The sequence below is a fragment of the Pelecanus crispus genome, chromosome 6, assembly GCF_030463565.1.
Source record: "Pelecanus crispus isolate bPelCri1 chromosome 6, bPelCri1.pri, whole genome shotgun sequence".
Classification (NCBI taxonomy): domain Eukaryota; kingdom Metazoa; phylum Chordata; class Aves; order Pelecaniformes; family Pelecanidae; genus Pelecanus; species Pelecanus crispus.
This window is the reverse complement of record NC_134648.1, coordinates 2,444,540-2,461,976: the sequence shown is the minus strand read 5'-3', so window position 1 is coordinate 2,461,976 and position 17,437 is coordinate 2,444,540. Positions and strand designations below refer to the sequence as shown.

Sequence of the window (17,437 nt, the reverse complement as noted above, 5' to 3'; positions counted from 1 at the left end):
CACCCCGCCCCCAACTGTGTCCCCCGTCCAGGGCCGTGTCCCCTCTCCACAGCTGTGTCCCCCATCCAGGGCCATGTCCCCCAATTGTCACCCCATCCCCAACTGTGTCCCCCATCCAGGGCCATGTCCCCCAATTGTCACCCCATCCCCAACTGTGTCCCCCCCCAGCCGTGTCCCCTATCCACGGCCATGTCCCCCAGCCATGTCCCCTACGCCCAGCCGTGTCCCCCAGCCATGTCCCCTACCCCCCAGTCATGCCCCCCAGGGATGTCCCCTATCCCAGCCGTGTCCCCCAGCTGTCACCCCATCCATAGCCATGTCCCCCAGCTGTGTCCCCTGCCATGTCCCCGATCCCCAGCTGTCCCCCCCAGCCATGTCCCCTGTCCATAGCCATGTACCCCCCAGCTGTGACCCCCATTCCCAGCTGTGCCCCCAGCTGTCACCCATAGCCATGTCCCTCCAGCTGTCACCCAGCCTTGTCCCCTATTCCCAGCCATGTCCCCCCAGCTGTCACCCAGCCATGTCCCCTATTCCCAGCCATGTCCCCCCAGCCGTGACCCCTATCCCCAGCTGTGCCCCCAGCTGTGTCCCCTGTCCATAGCCATGGCTCCCCCAGCTGTGTCCCCAGCCATGTCCCCTGTCCCCAGCTGTGCCCCATCCACACCCATGTCCCCCCCACCTGTGACCCCTATCCATAGCCATGTCCCCAGCCGTGTCCCCCCAGCTGTGTGCCCCAGCCATGTCCCTTATCCCCAGCTGTCCCCCCAGCTGTGTCCCCTATCCCCAGCCATGTCCCCTGTCCCCAGCCATGTCCCCTATCCCCAGCCGTGTCCCCTATCCCGAGCCATGTCCCTTATCCCCAGCCGTGTCCCCCCAGCCGTGTCCCCTATCCCCAGCCATGTCCCCCAGCCATATCCCCCAGCTGTATCCCCAGCCATGTCCCCTATCCCCCGCCATGTCCCCAGCTGTGTCCCCAGCCGTGTCCCCTGTTCCCAGCCATATCCCCCCGCCATGTCCCCCAGCCATGTCCCCAGCCATGTCCCTTATCCCCGGCCGTGTTCCCTGTCCCCAGCTGTGTCCCCTATCCCCAGCCATATCCCCCCGCCATGTCCCCCAGCTGTGTCCCCTATCCCCAGCCATATCCCCCCGCCATGTCCCCCAGCCATGTCCCCAGCTGTGTCCCCTATCCCCCACCATGTCCCCCAGCCGTGTCCCCAGCCATGTCCCCAGCTGTGTCCCCTATCTCCCACCATGTCCCCCAGCCATGTCCCCAGCCAAGTCCCCAGCCGTGTCCCCTATCCCCCACCATGTCCCCCAGCCGTGTCCCCAGCCGTGTCCCCAGCCGTGTCCCCTGTCCCCAGCCGTTCCCCGGCTGCAGCCACGCGTGGCCAGGGAGGACACGTCGCCAGCACACGAACCCTGCGGGGACCAGCTTCCTCATGGCCACCCCACACCCTCCCTCGCCTTGCCACCACTTCCTGGGGTGGCCGGGGGCACCCCCAAGCCTCGCCACCGCCTTGAACGGGGCCGGTGTCCCCGGTGTCCCCGGGGTGCCCCAGGTGTGGGGTGGCTCCACCTCATCCCTCCCCCTCGGCGCCTTCCTTCTGCCTGTCACCGGGGATTAGCGCAGGGACAGCCCTGGGCTTGGGGACAGCGGACAGGGCCACCGGCCACCTCGTCTGGATGTAGGAGGCCAGGCCGGCCGGGGAAGACCGAGGGTGGCATCCCCCATCCCTGCGGTGGGCGAGGACGGGGACCCCCCGCCCCCCCGCCAGCCCTCGGTGGCACCATGAAGGACCGGCTGGAGCAGCTCAAGGCGGTGAGAGACCCCCGGGTGGGGAGGGGATGGGGGGCACCTCGTGGGGTGGGGGTCCCCGGGACTCGCTGGGACCCCCGCTCCTCCGGGGAGCTGGGTGTCATGGGGATGGGGGTCCCTGAGACCCCACCCCATGGTGCATGGGGGCACGGTGGGGACGGGGGGGCCCTGAAACCCAGGTCTGTGGTGGATGGGGACATCACGGTGATGGACGTCACCGAGATCCCCACCCCACGGTGCATGGGGGTGTCATGGGGATGGGGGACCCCGAAACCCCACCCCACAGTGCATGGGGGTCTCACAGGGTTGGGGTCCCCGAGACCCCACCCCACGGTGCATGGGGGTGTCATGGGGATGGGGGACCCCAAGACCCCACCCATGGTGCATGGGGGTGTCATGGGGATGGGGGTCCCTGAGAGCCCACCTCATGGTGCATGGGGGTCTCACGGGGATGGGGGACCTCGAGACCCCCACCTCACGGTGCATGGGGGTGTCACGGGGATGGGGGTCCCTGAGATCCCACCCCATGGTGCATGGGGGTCTCACGGGGATGGGGGACCCCGAGACCCCCACCTCACGGTGCATGGGGGTGTCACGGGGATGGGGGTCCCTGAGATCCCACCCCATGGTGCATGGGGGTCTCACGGGGATGGGGGACCCCGAGACCCCCACCTCACGGTGCATGGGGGTGTCACGGGGATGGGGGTCCCTGAGATCCCACCCCATGGTGCATGGGGGTCTCACGGGGATGGGGGACCCCGAGACCCCCACCTCACGGTGCATGGGGGTGTCACGGGGATGGGGGTCCCTGAGATCCCACCCCATGGTGCATGGGGGTCTCACGGGGATGGGGGACCCCGAGACCCCCACCTCACGGTGCATGGGGGTGTCACGGGGATGGGGGTCCCTGAGATCCCACCCCATGGTGCATGGGGGTCTCACGGGGATGGAGGACCCCGAGACCCCCACCTCACGGTGCATGGGGGTGTCATGGGGATGGGGGACCCCGAGACCCCACCCCACAGTGCGTGGGGGTCTCACAGGGTTGGGGTCCCTGAGATCCCACCCCACGGTGCATGGGGGCACCCCGGGGATGGGGGACCCTGAGAGCCAGCCCCACAGCAGTGGGGGTGTCAGGCAGAGGGGACCGGGGGGGTCAGCCCTCGGTGTCGTTTGTGGGCAGGGAGGGTATTTTGGGGGGGGATCACCCTGCCAGGCAAAGGCTGTACCCCCCGTGCTGTGGGGTGCAATGGGGAGACGCCAGCCCCCCCCGGGGTGTGTGGGGCAGGGGTGGCCGTCCCTTGGGGGGCCAGGAGTGGATTCGGGGTGCCCGCGGGGGCCAGCACCCCATCCGGTTCCCCACGCCTGGCCGGGCTCCCCGCCACCATCGCCGCTTCCTCATCCTGCGCCCGCGCTGCCGTGGGGCCCCGCTGCCCCCCACTCCCCGGGGGCCTCCCCACCCCGGTGCCGGCTCCCCCTCGGCACAGTGGGGGTGTCCCAGCAGCCCCCCACCCCGCACCCGGGCCCCAGCGTGGGGCACAGAAGCCGTGGCAGGGAGGCTTGGCGGGGATTTAGCGGGGATTATGAAGCCATCAGATAAAACCCTTGGGAGGCAGAGAAGGGATTAATTTTATTTTTACTCCGGCGGGAGGAGGCAGGGGGGGCGCAGGGGTCCCCAACCAGGGCCTACCCCCATCTTTGGGGACGCCGCAGCCGGGCACCGGGCACCCCCAGGGTGCTGGCGGAGCTGAGCGGGGGCGAGGGGAGGCGGAGGAGCCGGGGCTGGCACCCAGGGAAGGGACGGAGCCGGGAGCCCATGGGTGGGTGGCCAGGCGCGACGCCAGGGTGATGGGCAACAGCCACGTTTGGGCCCCCCGCTGAGCCCCGGCACTGCTCAGACCCGCCACGGGACGAAGGTCGGGGGCCATAAAACCCTGTCCCGTCCCCGTCCCCGTCCCCTCCCTCTGACCAAGCCCGGCAATCCCTTAATTCCCCGGCTGCGCGTGCGGCCAGATGTGAAACGAGCTCGGTGCCCCCCACACCCCCCCCCCCCCCGCTGCCGCAGATGTCCCCCACTGGGCCACCGCGTCCCCATGGCTGCTCCCGCCGCGTCCCCCCTGATCCCGCAGCGCCGGTCCCGTGGGGTGGCTGTCACCCCGGGGTTGGGGGGGGGGGGGTCCCCCCGGGGTGCAGGTAGGTGGGTGCCACCCCTGAGCCCGGCCCGCCGTGCCCCGCAGAAGCAAGACGTGGACGATGACACCGAGGAGCTGGAGATCGCCGTCGACAACACGGCGTTCATGGATGAGTTCTTCTCGGAGGTGAGGCGGGGGGCTGGCGCGGGGTTTGGGGGGTGCGGGGCTGCCTCCTAACCCCCGCCATCTTCCCCGGCTTCTCTAGATCGAGGAAACGCGGCAAAACATCGACAAGATTTCGGAGAACGTGGAGGAAGCCAAGAAGCTCTACAGCATCATCCTCTCGGCCCCCATCCCCGAGCAGAGTGAGTGTGGCGGTCGCGTCCCTCCCGCCCCGGGTCATGGGTCCCCTTCCCGGCGACGTTCCCGTGGTGGCTTCCCCGTCCCATGTGCCGTGATCCCGCAGAGACCAAAGACGACCTGGAGCAGCTGACGGCGGAGATCAAGAAAATGGCCAACAGCGTCCGCAACAAGCTAAAGAGTGAGTGGCCCACGTCCCCGCCGCCGTGCCACCCGGCCCCGTGGGTCCCCTTGTCCCCGTGGGAAGGGCAGGGTGCGCTGGGGACACCGGGGCCACGGGGTGTGACGGGTTGGGGTCTGGCTCTCGCCAGGCATGGAGAGGAACATCGAGCAGGACGAGGCGCGATCCTCCGCTGACCTCCGGATACGCAAGTCCCAGGTGAGCTCCGCTCCCTGGCACCCGCTGCCGGGGCTGTCCCCACCCAGCACCCCCAGGTCCTGAGCACCCCGTCCCACCCTGTCCCCCACGGGCTGGAGATGTGGCATGTCCTGGGTGTCCCCAGGTGTCCCATCTCTGTCCCCTGTCCCCAGCAGCACCCCGTCCCAGACACACAATGTCTGGGTGCTCCCAGGCTTCATGGCCCTCTGTCCCGTCCCCAAAATCCTGTCCTGTCCCCCATGGGCTGGGACACGCCATATCCCGGGTCCCCTGCGTCTCATGGTCCTGTCCCCAGTCCCCGCACCTCGTCCTGCCCTAACTCCTGGGGCTGGGGACACGCCATGCCCGCGGTGTCACTGCTCTGACTCCCCGTCCCCATGCCCAGCACCCCACCTTGTCCCCTGGGCTGGGGCTGTGCCATGCCCGGGGTGTCCCCAGCCTCACACCCCTGTCCTTGCTCCTGTCCCCTGGGAAAACAGGCCATGGGGACATGCCATGCCCAGGGTGTCCCATGTCCCCATCCCTGTCTGCAGAACTGGGTCCTGTCCCCTGGGGTTGGGACATGCCATGCCCAGGGTGTCCCCAGCCCCATGTCCTTGTCCCCATCCCCAGCACTCGGTCCTGTCCCCCGGGGGCTGGGGAGGTGCCATGCCCGGGATGTCCCCAGCCCCATGTCCTTGTCCCCATCCCCAGCACTGGGTCCTGTCCCCGAGGAGCTGGGGAGGTGCCATGCCCGGGGTGTCCCCAGCCCCATGTCCCCGTCCCCAGCACTCGGTCCTGTCCCCCGGGGGCTGGGGAGGTGCCATGCCCCGGGTGTCCCCAGCCCCATGTCCCATGTCCTTGTCCCCGTCCCCAGCACTTGGTCCTGTCCCCTGGGGGCTGGGAAGGTGCCATGCCCGGGGTGTCCCCAGCCCCACGTCATTGTCCCCATCCCCAGCACTCGGTCCTGTCCCCCGGGGGCTGGGGAGGTGCCATGCCCGGGATGTCCCCAGCCCCATGTCCTTGTCCCCATCCCCAGCACTCGGTCCTGTCCCCGAGGAGCTGGGGAGGTGCCATGCCCGGGGTGTCCCCAGCCCCATGTCCCCGTCCCCAGCACTCGGTCCTGTCCCCCGGGGGCTGGGGAGGTGCCATGCCCCGGGTGTCCCCAGCCCCATGTCCCATGTCCTTGTCCCCGTCCCCAGCACTTGGTCCTGTCCCCTGGGGGCTGGGGAGGTGCCATGCCCGGGGTGTCCCCAGCCCCACGTCATTGTCCCCATCCCCAGCACTCGGTCCTGTCCCCCAGGGGCTGGGGAGGTGCCATGCCCGGGGTGTGCCCAGCCCCATGTCCTTGTCCCCATCCCCAGCACTCGGTCCTGTCCCCTGGGGGCTGGGGAGGTGCCATGCCCGGGGTGTCCCCAGCCCCATGTCCTTGTCCCCATCCCCAGCACTCGGTCCTGTCCCCTGGGGGCTGGGGAGGTGCCATGCCCGGGGTGTCCCCAGCCCCATGTCCTTGTCCCCATCCCCAGCACTCGGTCCTGTCCCTGAGGGGCTGGGGAGGTGCCATGCCCGGGGTGTCCCCAGCCCCATGTCCTTGTCCCCGTCCCCAGCACTGGGTCCTGTCCCCCAGGGGCTGGGGAGGTGCCATGCCCGGGGTGTCCCCAGCCCCATGTCCCATGTCCTTGTCCCCGTCCCCAGCACTCGGTCCTGTCCCCCGGGGGCTGGGGAGGTGCCATGCCCGGGATGTCCCCAGCCCCATGTCCCATGTCCTTGTCCCCATCCCCAGCACTCGGTCCTGTCCCGCAAGTTCGTTGACGTCATGACCAAGTACAACGAGGCGCAGGTCGACTTCCGGGAGCGCAGCAAGGGCCGGATCCAGCGCCAGCTCGAGATCAGTGCGTGATCGGGCGGAGTGGGCGGGGTCTCCTCCTGCTGACCCCGCCCCTTTGGTGAAAAGGGGTGGAGCCAGCCCCCACAGACCACGCCCCTTTGGTGAAAGGGGTGGAGCCAGGCCCCAAAGACCCCTGCCTTTTTTTGGGGGGGGGGGCAAAGTGGGTGGAACCAGGCCCCACAGACCGCACCCCTTTGGCAAAGTGGGCGGAGCCAGGCCCCACAGACCCCGCCCCTTTGGCAAAGTGGGTGGAACCAGATGATACAGACCCCGCCCCTTTGGCAAAGTGGGTGGAGCCAGGCCCCGCAGACTCCGCCCCCTTTGGTGGAATGGGCGGGCCCTGTTCCCACCACCGCCCCGCACGCCCGCAGCCGGCAAGAACACGACGGACGAGGAGCTGGAGGAGATGCTGGAGAGCGGGAACCCCTCCATCTTCACCTCGGGGGTGAGCGCCCACCGCGCCGGCGGGGCCGGGGGGGACACGGGGGGCCAGGACCACCCCCCCCGCTCCGCTGACGGCCCCCGGCCCCTTCCCGCTCCGTTGCAGATCATGGACTCGCAGATCTCGAAGCAGGCACTGAGCGAGATCGAGGGGCGGCACAAGGACATCGTGCGGCTGGAGAGCAGCATCAAGGAGCTCCACGACATGTTCGTCGACATCGCCATGCTGGTGGAGAACCAGGTATGGGCTGCGCGGGGACGAGTGGGGACCCGTGCATGGGGCTGCAGGGGACAAGCAGGGACCCATGCATGGACTGCATGGGGACGAGCAGGGATCTGTGCATGGGCTGCAGGGGACGAGCAGGGAACCATCCATGGGCTGCATGGGGACGAGCAGGGATCTGTGCATGGGCTGCACGGGGATGAGCGGGGACCTGTGCATGGGCTGCACGGGGACGAGCAGGGACCTGTGCATGGGCTGCAGGGGACAAGTGCGGACCTGTGCATGGGCTGCAGGGGACGAGCAGGGACCCGTGCATGGGGCTGCATGGGGACGAGTGGGGACCTGTGCATGGGCTGCACGGGGACGAGAAGGGACCTGTGCATGGGCTGCATGGGGACGAGAAGGGACCTGTACATGGGTCTGCAGGGGACGAGCAGGGACCTGTGCATGGGCTGCATGGGGACGAGTGGGGACCTGTGCATGGGTTGCAGGGGACGAGCAGGGACCTGTGCATGGGCTGCAGGGGACGAGCAGGGACCTGTGCATGGGGCTGCAGGGGACGAGTGGGGACCTGTGCATGGGTTGCAGGGGATGAGCAGGGACCTGTGCATGGGCTGCATGGGGACGAGAAGGGACCTGTACATGGGTCTGCATGGGACGAGCAGGGACCTGTGCATGGGCTGCACAGGAGGAGCGGGGACCTGTGCACGGACTGCATGGGGACGAGCAGGGACCTGTGCATGGGGCTGCATGGGACAAGCGGGGACCTGTGCCTGGGCTGCATGGGGACGAGCAGGGACCTGCGTGTGGGCTGCGTGGGGATGAGCAGAGACCTGTGCATGGGCTGCAGGGGACGAGCAGGGACCTGTGTGTAGGCTGCACAGGATGAGCACAGACCTGTGTGTGGGCTGCACGGGGATGAGCGGGGACCTGTGCATGAGCTGCAGGGGATGAGCAGGGACCTGTGCATGGGCTGCATGGGATGAGCAGGGACCTGTGCATGGGCTGCAGGGGATGAGCAGGGACCCGTGCATGGGCTGCAGGGGATGAGCAGGGAACCATCCATGGGCTGCACGGGGACAAGCAGGGACCTGTGCATGGGCTGCAGGGGACAAGTGCGGACCTGTGCATGGGCTGCAGGGGACGAGCAGGGACCCGTGCATGGGGCTGCATGGGGACGAGTGGGGACCTGTGCATGGGCTGCACGGGGACGAGAAGGGACCTGTGCATGGGCTGCATGGGGACGAGAAGGGACCTGTACATGGGTCTGCAGGGGACGAGCAGGGACCTGTGCATGGGCTGCATGGGGACGAGTGGGGACCTGTGCATGGGTTGCAGGGGACGAGCAGGGACCTGTGCATGGGCTGCAGGGGACGAGCAGGGACCTGTGCATGGGCTGCACAGGAGGAGCGGGGACCTGTGCACGGACTGCATGGGGACGAGAAGGGACCTGTACATGGGTCTGCATGGGACGAGCAGGGACCTGTGCATGGGCTGCACAGGAGGAGCGGGGACCTGTGCACAGACTGCATGGGGACGAGAAGGGACCTGTGCATGGGGCTGCATGGGACAAGCGGGGACCTGTGCCTGGGCTGCATGGGGATGAGCAGGGACCTGTGTGTGGGCTGCGTGGGGATGAGCAGAGACCTGTGCATGGGCTGCAGGGGACGAGCAGGGACCTGTGTGTAGGCTGCACAGGATGAGCACAGACCTGTGTGTGGGCTGCACGGGGATGAGCGGGGACCTGTGCATGAGCTGCAGGAGATGAGCAGGGACCTGGGCATGGGCTGCATGGGATGAGCAGGGACCTGTGCATGGGCTGCAGGGGATGAGCAGGGACCCGTGCATGGGCTGCAGGGGATGAGCAGGGAACCATCCATGGGCTGCACGGGGACAAGCAGGGACCTGTGCATGGGCTGCAGGGGACGAACAGGGACCTGTGCATGGGCTGCACAGGGACGAGCAGGGACCTGTGCATGGGCTGCAGGGGACGAACAGGGACCTGTGCATGGGCTGCAGGGGATGAGCAGGGACCTGGGCATGGGTCTGCAGGTGATGAGCAGGGACCTGTGCATGGGCTGCATGGGGACGAGAAGGGACCTGTGCCTGGGCTGCAGGGGACAAGTGTGGACCTGTGCATGGGGCTGCAGGGGACAAGCAGGGACCCGTGCATGCGTTGCATGGGACGAGTGGGGACCCGTGCATGAGGATGAGTGGGTCCTGTGCCTGCAGCCGCGCAGGGACTGGCACGCAGGGCTGCCCAGGGCTCCGTGGGGACACAAGGTGGCACGGAGCCACGTGGGCACCTGCACAGGTCCCCGTGGGGCCACCCAGCACCCGCGCCCGTGGGGGATGTGGGTGGGGCGGGAAGCAGGGGTGCACCCCACACCGCGGTGGTCCCGGCCGCTCTCTCAGCCCCTCTCTGTCCCCCCCATGCAATGCGAGGAGCCACCGTGTGCACCGGGGCAGGGTGAGTACCTGCGCTGTGGGGTCGTGCCGTGGGACCGTGCCACGTGCCATGGGGCCGTGCCGTGGGATCCCTGCTGAGCATGTCCCCTCTCCCGTCCCCGCAGGGTGGGCTGCTGGATAACGTGGAGCAGTACGTGATGCACACGGCCGAGCACGTGGAGCACGCGAACCAGCAGACCAAGAAGGCTCTCCACTACCAGGGCCAGGCGCGCAAGGTGGGTGGGTGCCAGCACCCGTGGGTGCTCTCAGCGTCTGCGTGTGTCCCCCCCTTCTCTGTCTCTCTCTGCCTCCGCCCCGCCGCCCCCGCGCCCCGTAGGGAGCCATGATCGACCGCATAGAGAACAACATGGACCAGTCCGTCGGCTTCGTGGAGCGGGCCGTGGCTGACACCAAAAAGGCCGTGAAGTACCAAAGTGAGGCCAGGAGGGTGAGACGGACCGACGGCCCCAGTGTCCCCCTGTGTCCCCTCCATAGCCCCCAGCACCCCAAAGCCACCCCCAGCGTCTCCCGCTGTCCCTCAGTGTGCCTTCACGTCTCCCAGTGCCCCCAGTATCTCCCCATATCCTCCAGTGGCCCCGAGACCCCCCTGGTGACCCTAACCATTTCGTGTCCCCCAGCCACACCTCGTGTCCCCCAGCTACCCTTCGTGTCCCCAGTGCCCCCCCAGATGACCCCAATGGCTCCTACCTACCTCCCGTGACCCCCAGCCCCCCTGCACCGGTCCCTGCTCCTCCCTTGTGACCTCCATGGCGTTGGTGGCTCTGTCCCTCTCTGTCCCCCTGTCCCCCCCGCCGCCAGCCCCAGCCCTGAGCCCCGTCCTACCCCCAGGTGTGATGAGCTGGTGAGGGCTCAGCTCCTCCTGCCCTGTCCCCCGGGTCTGCAGCATCTCTGGCTCTTCTGGGCTCCTCTGTGCCCACCTCTGCTCTCCATCCTCCCAACCCCGAACAGGGCAGGCGTAACCGGCCCCCATCTCCCCTTTCGCCCCCTCCAGAAGATGCTGATTTTGGCGGTGGTAGTGGTGCTCTTGCTGGGGATAATTGCCCTCATCATCGGTCTTTCCGTGGGGCTAAACAAGAAATAGACTCCAAGATGGGGGCTGTGGTCTGTAAGTGTCCCCGGGGGCAGGGGAGCATCACCGCGGGGCCACGGGACCCCGGTGGGCTCAGGGACGGCGGGCAGGCACGGCTGGGCTGGCCCCGCCATCGTACCCTGCCCGGGCTGCTCCGCCTGCCCGTGGGGCTCTGTGTCCCCGGGCCGGGGTCCAGCTCTTCGGTGCTTTGGTTTCTGCTGCTGCTGCTTTTGGGGCTGGGGGTGCTGGGTCTGGGTGCTCGCCAGCCGGCAGCCTCCGCTCTGCGGTGTGCAGGGCTCCATGGTGCTCTCGGCTCTGCGGTGCTTGGGAGTCTGAGATGCTCAGAGCTCTGCGGTGCTCGAGGGTCTGTGGTGCTCGGGGGTCTGCGATGCTCGGAGCTCTGCGGTGCTCGAGAGTCTGTGGTGCTTGGGGGTCTGCAGTGCTCGAGGGTCTGTGATGCTTGGGGTTCTGCAGTGCTCGAGGGTCTTTGGTGCTCGGGGCTCTGCGGTGCTTGAGAGTCTGTGATGCTCAGGGCTTTGTGATGCTCAGGGCTCTGTGGTGCTTGAGGGTCTGTGGTGCTCGGGGCTCTGCAATGCTCAGGGCTCTGCGGTGCTTGAGGATCTGCGGTGCTCGAGGGTCTGCGGTGCTTGAGGGTCTGTGGTGCTCGGGGCTCTGCCATGCTCAGGGCTCTGCGGTGCTTGGGGCTCTGCGGTGCTCGAGGGTCTGCGGTGTGCAGGGCTCCATGGTGCTTGAGGGTCTGCAGTGCTTGGGGCTCTGCGGTGCTCGAGGGTCTGTGGTGCTCGGGGGTCTGTGATGCTTGGAGCTCTGCGGTGCTCGAGGGTCTGCGGTGCTTGGGGGTCTGCGGTGCTCAAGGGTCTGTGATGCGTGGGGTTCTGTGGTGCTCGAGGGTCTTTGGTGCTCGGGGCTCTGCGGTGCTTGAGGATCTGTGGTGCTCGAGGGTCTGCAGTGCTTGAGGGTCTGTAGTGCTTGAGGGTCTGCGGTGCTCGGGGCTCTGCGATGCTCAGGGCTCTGCGGTGCTTGAGGGTCTGCAGTGCTCAAGGGCTCTGCGGTGCTCGGGTTCTGTGATGCTCAGGGCTCTGCAGTGCTTGGGGGTCCCAAGCTGCTCGGCCGTCTGCAGCACTCGGAGCTCCGTGGTGCTCAAGGGTCTGGATTTCAGCTCTGTGCTTGGCTGCATGTTCCCCACATCGGTCTCTGCCATCCCTGCTCCCTCCAGACCCGCAGGGCCCTGCTGCAGCCCCTCGTCCCCTTCCCCGCCGGCCCCTCCGGCTGGGGGCTGATGTCTCCCCCTTTCCCTCCTCCAGACGCTCCCGACCATCCCAGTGGCGACGTCTCCCTGCGGGACCCTCCCCGACACCACAGTCTGGCCCCTCTCCTCTTCCCGCTTCTCCCGGACCTGCTGCCCTCAGCCCCCGTGTGCCGGCTCCTGCCTGGCTCCCAGCTCGGCTTTCCTCCATGGAGGGATCCCATCGCCGGAGCGCTTTCCCCCGCCGGACTGTCCCCTGCAGCCCCCGCTGTCCTGCCGGTCCCTGGGGTCTGCCCCTCTTGTCCTCATGTTGTCCCCTGCGGGAAGGAGACAGGACTCAACTATTTATTTTTCCCTTTGCTGATAAATCAACTTCTCCTGGTCGCCCATCTCTTGCCAGGGAGGGGGGAGCGAGGGCGCCGGGGGCCACGCCGACACCGTGACACCGTGGGGATGTGGCAGCCAGCGCCGCGGCCCCAGCGAGAGGAGGCGAGGTGTTTGCTCGGGGCAGGCGAGGGCCAGACCCTCACCCAGGAGGACGAGGGACAGGGATACGGTCAGGACAGGGGGTTTGGTGGCACCAGCGGCTGCTCTGGCCGCGCTTTGCTGTCCCCTGTGCCACAGCGGACGGAGCCACCGGGGACCCTGTCCCCTCTTGGCCTTGATGTCTGCGGCTGGCACGAACCCCGACGCCGATAGCCCCGGTGCTGCGGGGAGCTGGGGCGGGAGGACGCGGTGGGCGCGGTTATTCCATTCTTGTTACAATAAAGATCCCTGCCCTCCCTGCGCCTCGCCTCTCCGTGCACGATGCGATGCATGGGGGACAAGCGGGGTGCTGGCACCCCAGACACCCAAAGCAGGGGGGGGCAACCCCCAGGCTGAGCACGGCTCCGGCTCAGGTCACAGTGGCCGTGGCATCGTGGCCGGGCTGGCGGCTTTGGCTGAGGACTCGGGGTCTGGGAGCAGCCCCCATTTTTGGGTGCTGTAGCGAAGCAGCCCCTCGGGGTGGAGATGTGATGGGGAAACACGGGTCTGGGGACACCCCCAAGCCCCATGGGCTCTGCCAGGCCGGCCCAGATCATCGTCCTCCGTGGTTCTGGGTAAGTCACAGCGATGAGGACATGTCCCCGCTGTGCACTGGTGCTTGGCCACCTGTCCCACAGGGACACCAGTGCAGCCACATCCCAGTGCTACAGGAGCAGCGCAGCAACCGTGCCCCATACTCGGCACTGGTGAGGCCGCACCTGGAATACTGTGCCCAGTTTTGGGCCCCTCGGTACAAGAAGGACATTGAGGGGCTGGAGCGTGTCCAGAGAAGGGCAACGGAGCTGGGGAAGGGTGTGGAGCACAGGGCTGGTGGGGAGCGGCTGAGGGAGCTGGGGGTGTTCAGCCTGGAGAAGAGGAGGCTGAGGGGAGACCTGATCGCTCTGCAGCTCCTGACAGGAGGGGGCAGGGAGGTGGGGGTTGGTCTCTTATCCCAAGTAACCAGCGACAGGATGAGAGGAAATGGCCTCAAGCTGCATCAGGGGAGGTTTAGATTGGATATTAGGAAAAATTTCTTCACGGAAAGAGTGGTGACGCATTGGAAGAGGCTGCCCAGAGAGGTGGTGGAGTCCCCATCCCTGGAGGGGTTCAAAAAACGGGCAGACGTGGCACTTTGGGCCATGGTTTAGTGGGCATGGGGGTGTTGGGTTGATGGTTGGCCTGATGATCTTCGAGATCCTTTCCAACCTTAGTGATTCCTAGTTTTACTTTCATTCAAAAATAATGCAGCCAGCAAGCCAGGAAACATGAAATTATTCCTCTCCCTTTAATTGGTTTAGTGGTGGACTTGGCAGTGTTAGGTTACTGGTTGGACTGGATGATCTTAAAGGTCTTTTCCAACCTCAACGATTCCATGATTCTACACAGGCCCAGCTCTCACCCTCCCCGCCGCCTCCCCAACCCCCCTCCCTGCCCCTTGTCCCCTCCTCCCCAGCCCCATGCCACCCACAGCCCTGCCTCACGGCCCCTCTCTCCCCACGCAGAAGAAGATCATGATCATGGTCTGCTGCATCATCCTTGCCATCATCTTGGCTTCCAGCATTTGGAGCATTTTCGCCTGAGCCCCCCACCTGCTGCCCTCCAGGTGACTGGGGTGCGCGGCGGGAGGGTGGCAGTCGGGGTCCCTGCTACCGCCCCACGCCCGGGGAGCGGGTTTGGGCCTCGGTGGGGTTCAGCTGGGTGGGATTCACCCCCCGTTGACTTGCCAACACCTCCATAAGGCGCTGGCGGAGACCGGGTGTCCCCAGGCAGCCATGTCGGGGAGGGACGGGGACAGCCACAGCGGTGGGAGCCGCGTCCCCTTCCTCAGCGGCGCCTCACCTTCCTCCCCGCTGCAGGTGGCCTTTCCCCGTCCTGCCCCACTGCCCGGATGATCCCGCCCGCATCCGCCTGCGGCTCCAGCCATCAGAGAGACCCCGACCGCCGGCCCCGGGACCTGCCTGCCAAGCCCTCATCCCCGCAGCCCTGAGGACATCCTTTCGCTGCAGCCCACGCGTCCCCGGAGGAATGGAGACCACCTGCCCCACTCCCCGCTTCCCTCCCACCGCCGGGCGAACGCCCCAAGCCCCCCCCCTCAACCCCATCCTCCATTTGGCCAACGGTCAGCGGTTCCTGCGAAAAGCAGCCCCCTCCTCGGCGGCACAGAGCGGCCGGAGGAGCTGCGTTCCGCCCCGGGGCAGCGTGCGGGCGACGTAGAGGGCTCTGCCTTGCTCGGGGTGGAAGGAGGAGGCTCTCCCCTCGCTCGGAGCTCGTCTGCGGCGACTTCTCTGTCTCGCCGGCTCTCCGGATGCGCAGCCACCCGCACCGGAGCCCTCCTCCTGAATAAAGAGATCACCCACGCTCTGCCCCGGGGTGCTGCGTTGTTTCGGGGTGGGTGTCTCAGCAGTGGGAGACAAGCCCCGATGCATGCATCACCCGGATGCTCCTGGCCCCATACTTGCGCCTCCAAAAACCACAGAAGCTGACACAGATTCTTGTGGGAAGGTTTAATTAAAGCAGCCCCTTCCCCAGCTGCTCGTTACACCCTGTGCTTCAGGAAAAATTTGCCCCAGTAGCGTCCCTTGAAGTGCAGGTCGTAGGGGCTGAGGTACTTGCGCATCCCCAGCATGTTGGCGGTGACGACACGCTCGAAGGTCCAGGGGTTTTGGTTGTTGAGCTGCTTCTCCTCCTCCTCCTGCCGCATCTGCTGGAGGCTGTCGCGGCTGACGGGGATGGCGGGGAAGGGCAGTTTCCTGGCTACCTGCGTGAGGAAGGGCTTCACCTCCCCAAACTCGCAGCGCCCGCCTACTTCCACCACCAGACGGCCACTCTTCACCGCCGTCACGTAGCGGTCGATGGGGCCCTTGCCACCCCCCATGCGGTGGCCCAGGCTTTTTCGCGTCACCGGCTTGTAAGGGGCTGGCACGCGCCAGATGGCGAACATGGTTTTGGGGTTCATGTTGCGGCCGATGGTCAGGCGGATCATCTCGAAGTGGCCCCAGTGGAGGTAGCCGCCCCCCAAAGCCTGGGGGGGAAGGATGGGGCACCTCAGGGTCTGAGCGCTGGAGGGGTGAGGGGGACAGAGGTTCCCCTGTCCTGCCCTGCACTAGCAGCCGTGCCCCCTAACCTTTGCACGTGCTTTTGGTGGGGGAGCAGCCTCACTGAGGACATCTCAAAGCTGCCTTTCCGATTTAAGCTCGGTATTACGTTCCTTACCCCCTCGCTGGGGAATCCTAGTATCATTTAGGTTGGAAAAGACCTTTAAGATCATCCAGTCCAACCATTAACCTAATGCTACCACGTCCACCACTAAACCAATTAAGGGCAGAGGAATAATTTCATGTTTCCTGGCTTGCTGGCTGCATTATTTTTGAATGAAAGTAAAACTAGGAATCACTAAGGTTGGAAAGGATCTCTAAGATCGTCAGTCCAACCATCAACCCAACACCACCATGCCCACTAAAAACTGAGGCCGTCCCCAACAGAGGCAGCTCACTCAATCTGGCTTTTCGGAGCCAGTTTGGGACCGGTTCCCTCCAGTTGCTGGTTTGTTTGGAGTTTTCAGCACCCACAGGAGGGCTCAGCATCAGACATGGGACGCCAGCCTGGGCGCACCCAGCTCCTGCACCCTCCCCAGCTCCTGCACCCTCCCCACCCCCTGCCCAGGCTCCCCAAACGCAGCCCCCAGCCCCTCCAGGCTCCCCCGTTGCCACCCGCTTGGCTCCAGCTGCGGGGAGCAGGGCCCCGTCCTGCTCACCAGGATCCCGTACTGCCCCTGGGTGAAGTCGGTGGCCTCCCGGGACGGGCCACGGATATCACGCAGCTGCCGGGGCTCCCGCCTGACCTTGGGCACTGCTGGGACCTTATCCATGAACTTCAGCTTCGTCTTCTCCGGGAAGGTGATACCTGCCGGGGGACATGGGGGTGAAGATCACCGGCCCCGGGACACCCCAGTGCAGGGCGACACAGGCGGCAGCAGATTGGGGGGTGCCCCCGCCAACCCCGTGGTGGGGGGGTTCTCCCCTCGCGTGTCCCTCTTACCGCTGTAGTCCGGGGGCAGCACGTACTTCTTGAGGCCCGCCCGGGGGACGGCGACGCCGCCGGGACCTGAGGGACAGAGCGGGTGCTTAGAGCGGGGCCCGATGCACCGGGAGCGGGGCGCGGGGGTGGCGCCGCTTCCCCCGAGCGGACCCCCAACCCCGGATCCCAACATCCCCCCACGGCCACCACAGCTGAGCCGGGAATCCCAGACCCCAACGCCGCCCGGTTGATGCAGGATCGGGCCCGGGCGTCCGGATACCAAAGCCCCGTCCCGTCCCGTCCCCGCCTCGTCCCCCACCGGGACCCTGGTGCCCGCACACGCTTCCCCCACGGCCTCCCCAGGCAGTCGGCGACCCCGCGAAGCGCTGCCCGGGCTCCCCTGACCTCCTCCAGCCGTGAGCGACCGCGGGAGCCACCATCTCCACATCGCCGGGCCGCCCCGCCGCCCGGCCGGAAGTGCCTGTAGGGCGCCGCCATGTTGTCCTTCCCCGAAGCCGCCCGGTGAGGAACACTTCCGGTAGAGAGGTTCGTCCCGCCGGCGCACCCGGGAAACTCGGGGAGGGAACATTGGTTCCGCGTGGGAGGGGGCGCAGCCCGGCGGAATCTCCCCCATCCGTGTCCCTCCACGACGTCGTCCCCGACCCTCCACGCCATGCCGGGCATGGAGCATCCCCACCGGGGAGGATTCCCCCTCGCCTCGGTGTGTCATCGAGGCTCCCCTGTCCCCCCCCAGGGCCTGCCCCAATGAGGCCTTGTCCCCAGCGGGGGTCCGGGCCCTGTGTGCCCCCTGCCTCAGACACACACACACACACGGGGCTGTGCTGCAAATGGCTCTTTATTGTCTCCACCGCGGG

The 17,437-nt window shown here is 67.1% G+C and overlaps 2 protein-coding genes across 3 annotated transcripts; one reads left to right on the top strand and one right to left on the bottom strand.

The window, feature by feature from the left end:
* Window positions 1–1,789: 1,789 nt before the first annotated feature.
* STX3 (syntaxin 3) lies at window positions 1,790–14,125 on the top strand. Of its 2 annotated transcripts, none has more exons than XM_075712043.1 (10): window positions 1,790–1,819; window positions 4,054–4,134; window positions 4,214–4,313; window positions 4,415–4,489; window positions 4,620–4,687; window positions 6,450–6,558; window positions 6,926–6,999; window positions 7,102–7,236; window positions 10,004–10,114; window positions 14,048–14,125. In XM_075712043.1, the coding sequence occupies exons 1-10, from the start codon at window positions 1,790–1,792 to the stop codon at window positions 14,123–14,125; spliced, it is 861 nt and encodes a 286-aa protein (XP_075568158.1). The 2 variants fall into 2 exon arrangements, with proteins under 2 accessions (XP_075568158.1, XP_075568159.1); XM_075712044.1 differs by lacking the exon at window positions 10,004–10,114 and adding an exon at window positions 9,792–9,902.
* A 949-nt stretch (window positions 14,126–15,074) lies between these two features.
* On the bottom strand, window positions 15,075–17,060 carry MRPL16 (mitochondrial ribosomal protein L16). Its single transcript, XM_075713012.1, is given in 5 exon segments — window positions 15,075–15,567; window positions 16,300–16,448; window positions 16,584–16,649; window positions 16,968–17,022; window positions 17,025–17,060. Coding segments are annotated over 5 exon segments (792 nt in total). The 3' UTR covers window positions 15,075–15,081.
* Window positions 17,061–17,437: the final 377 nt, after the last annotated feature.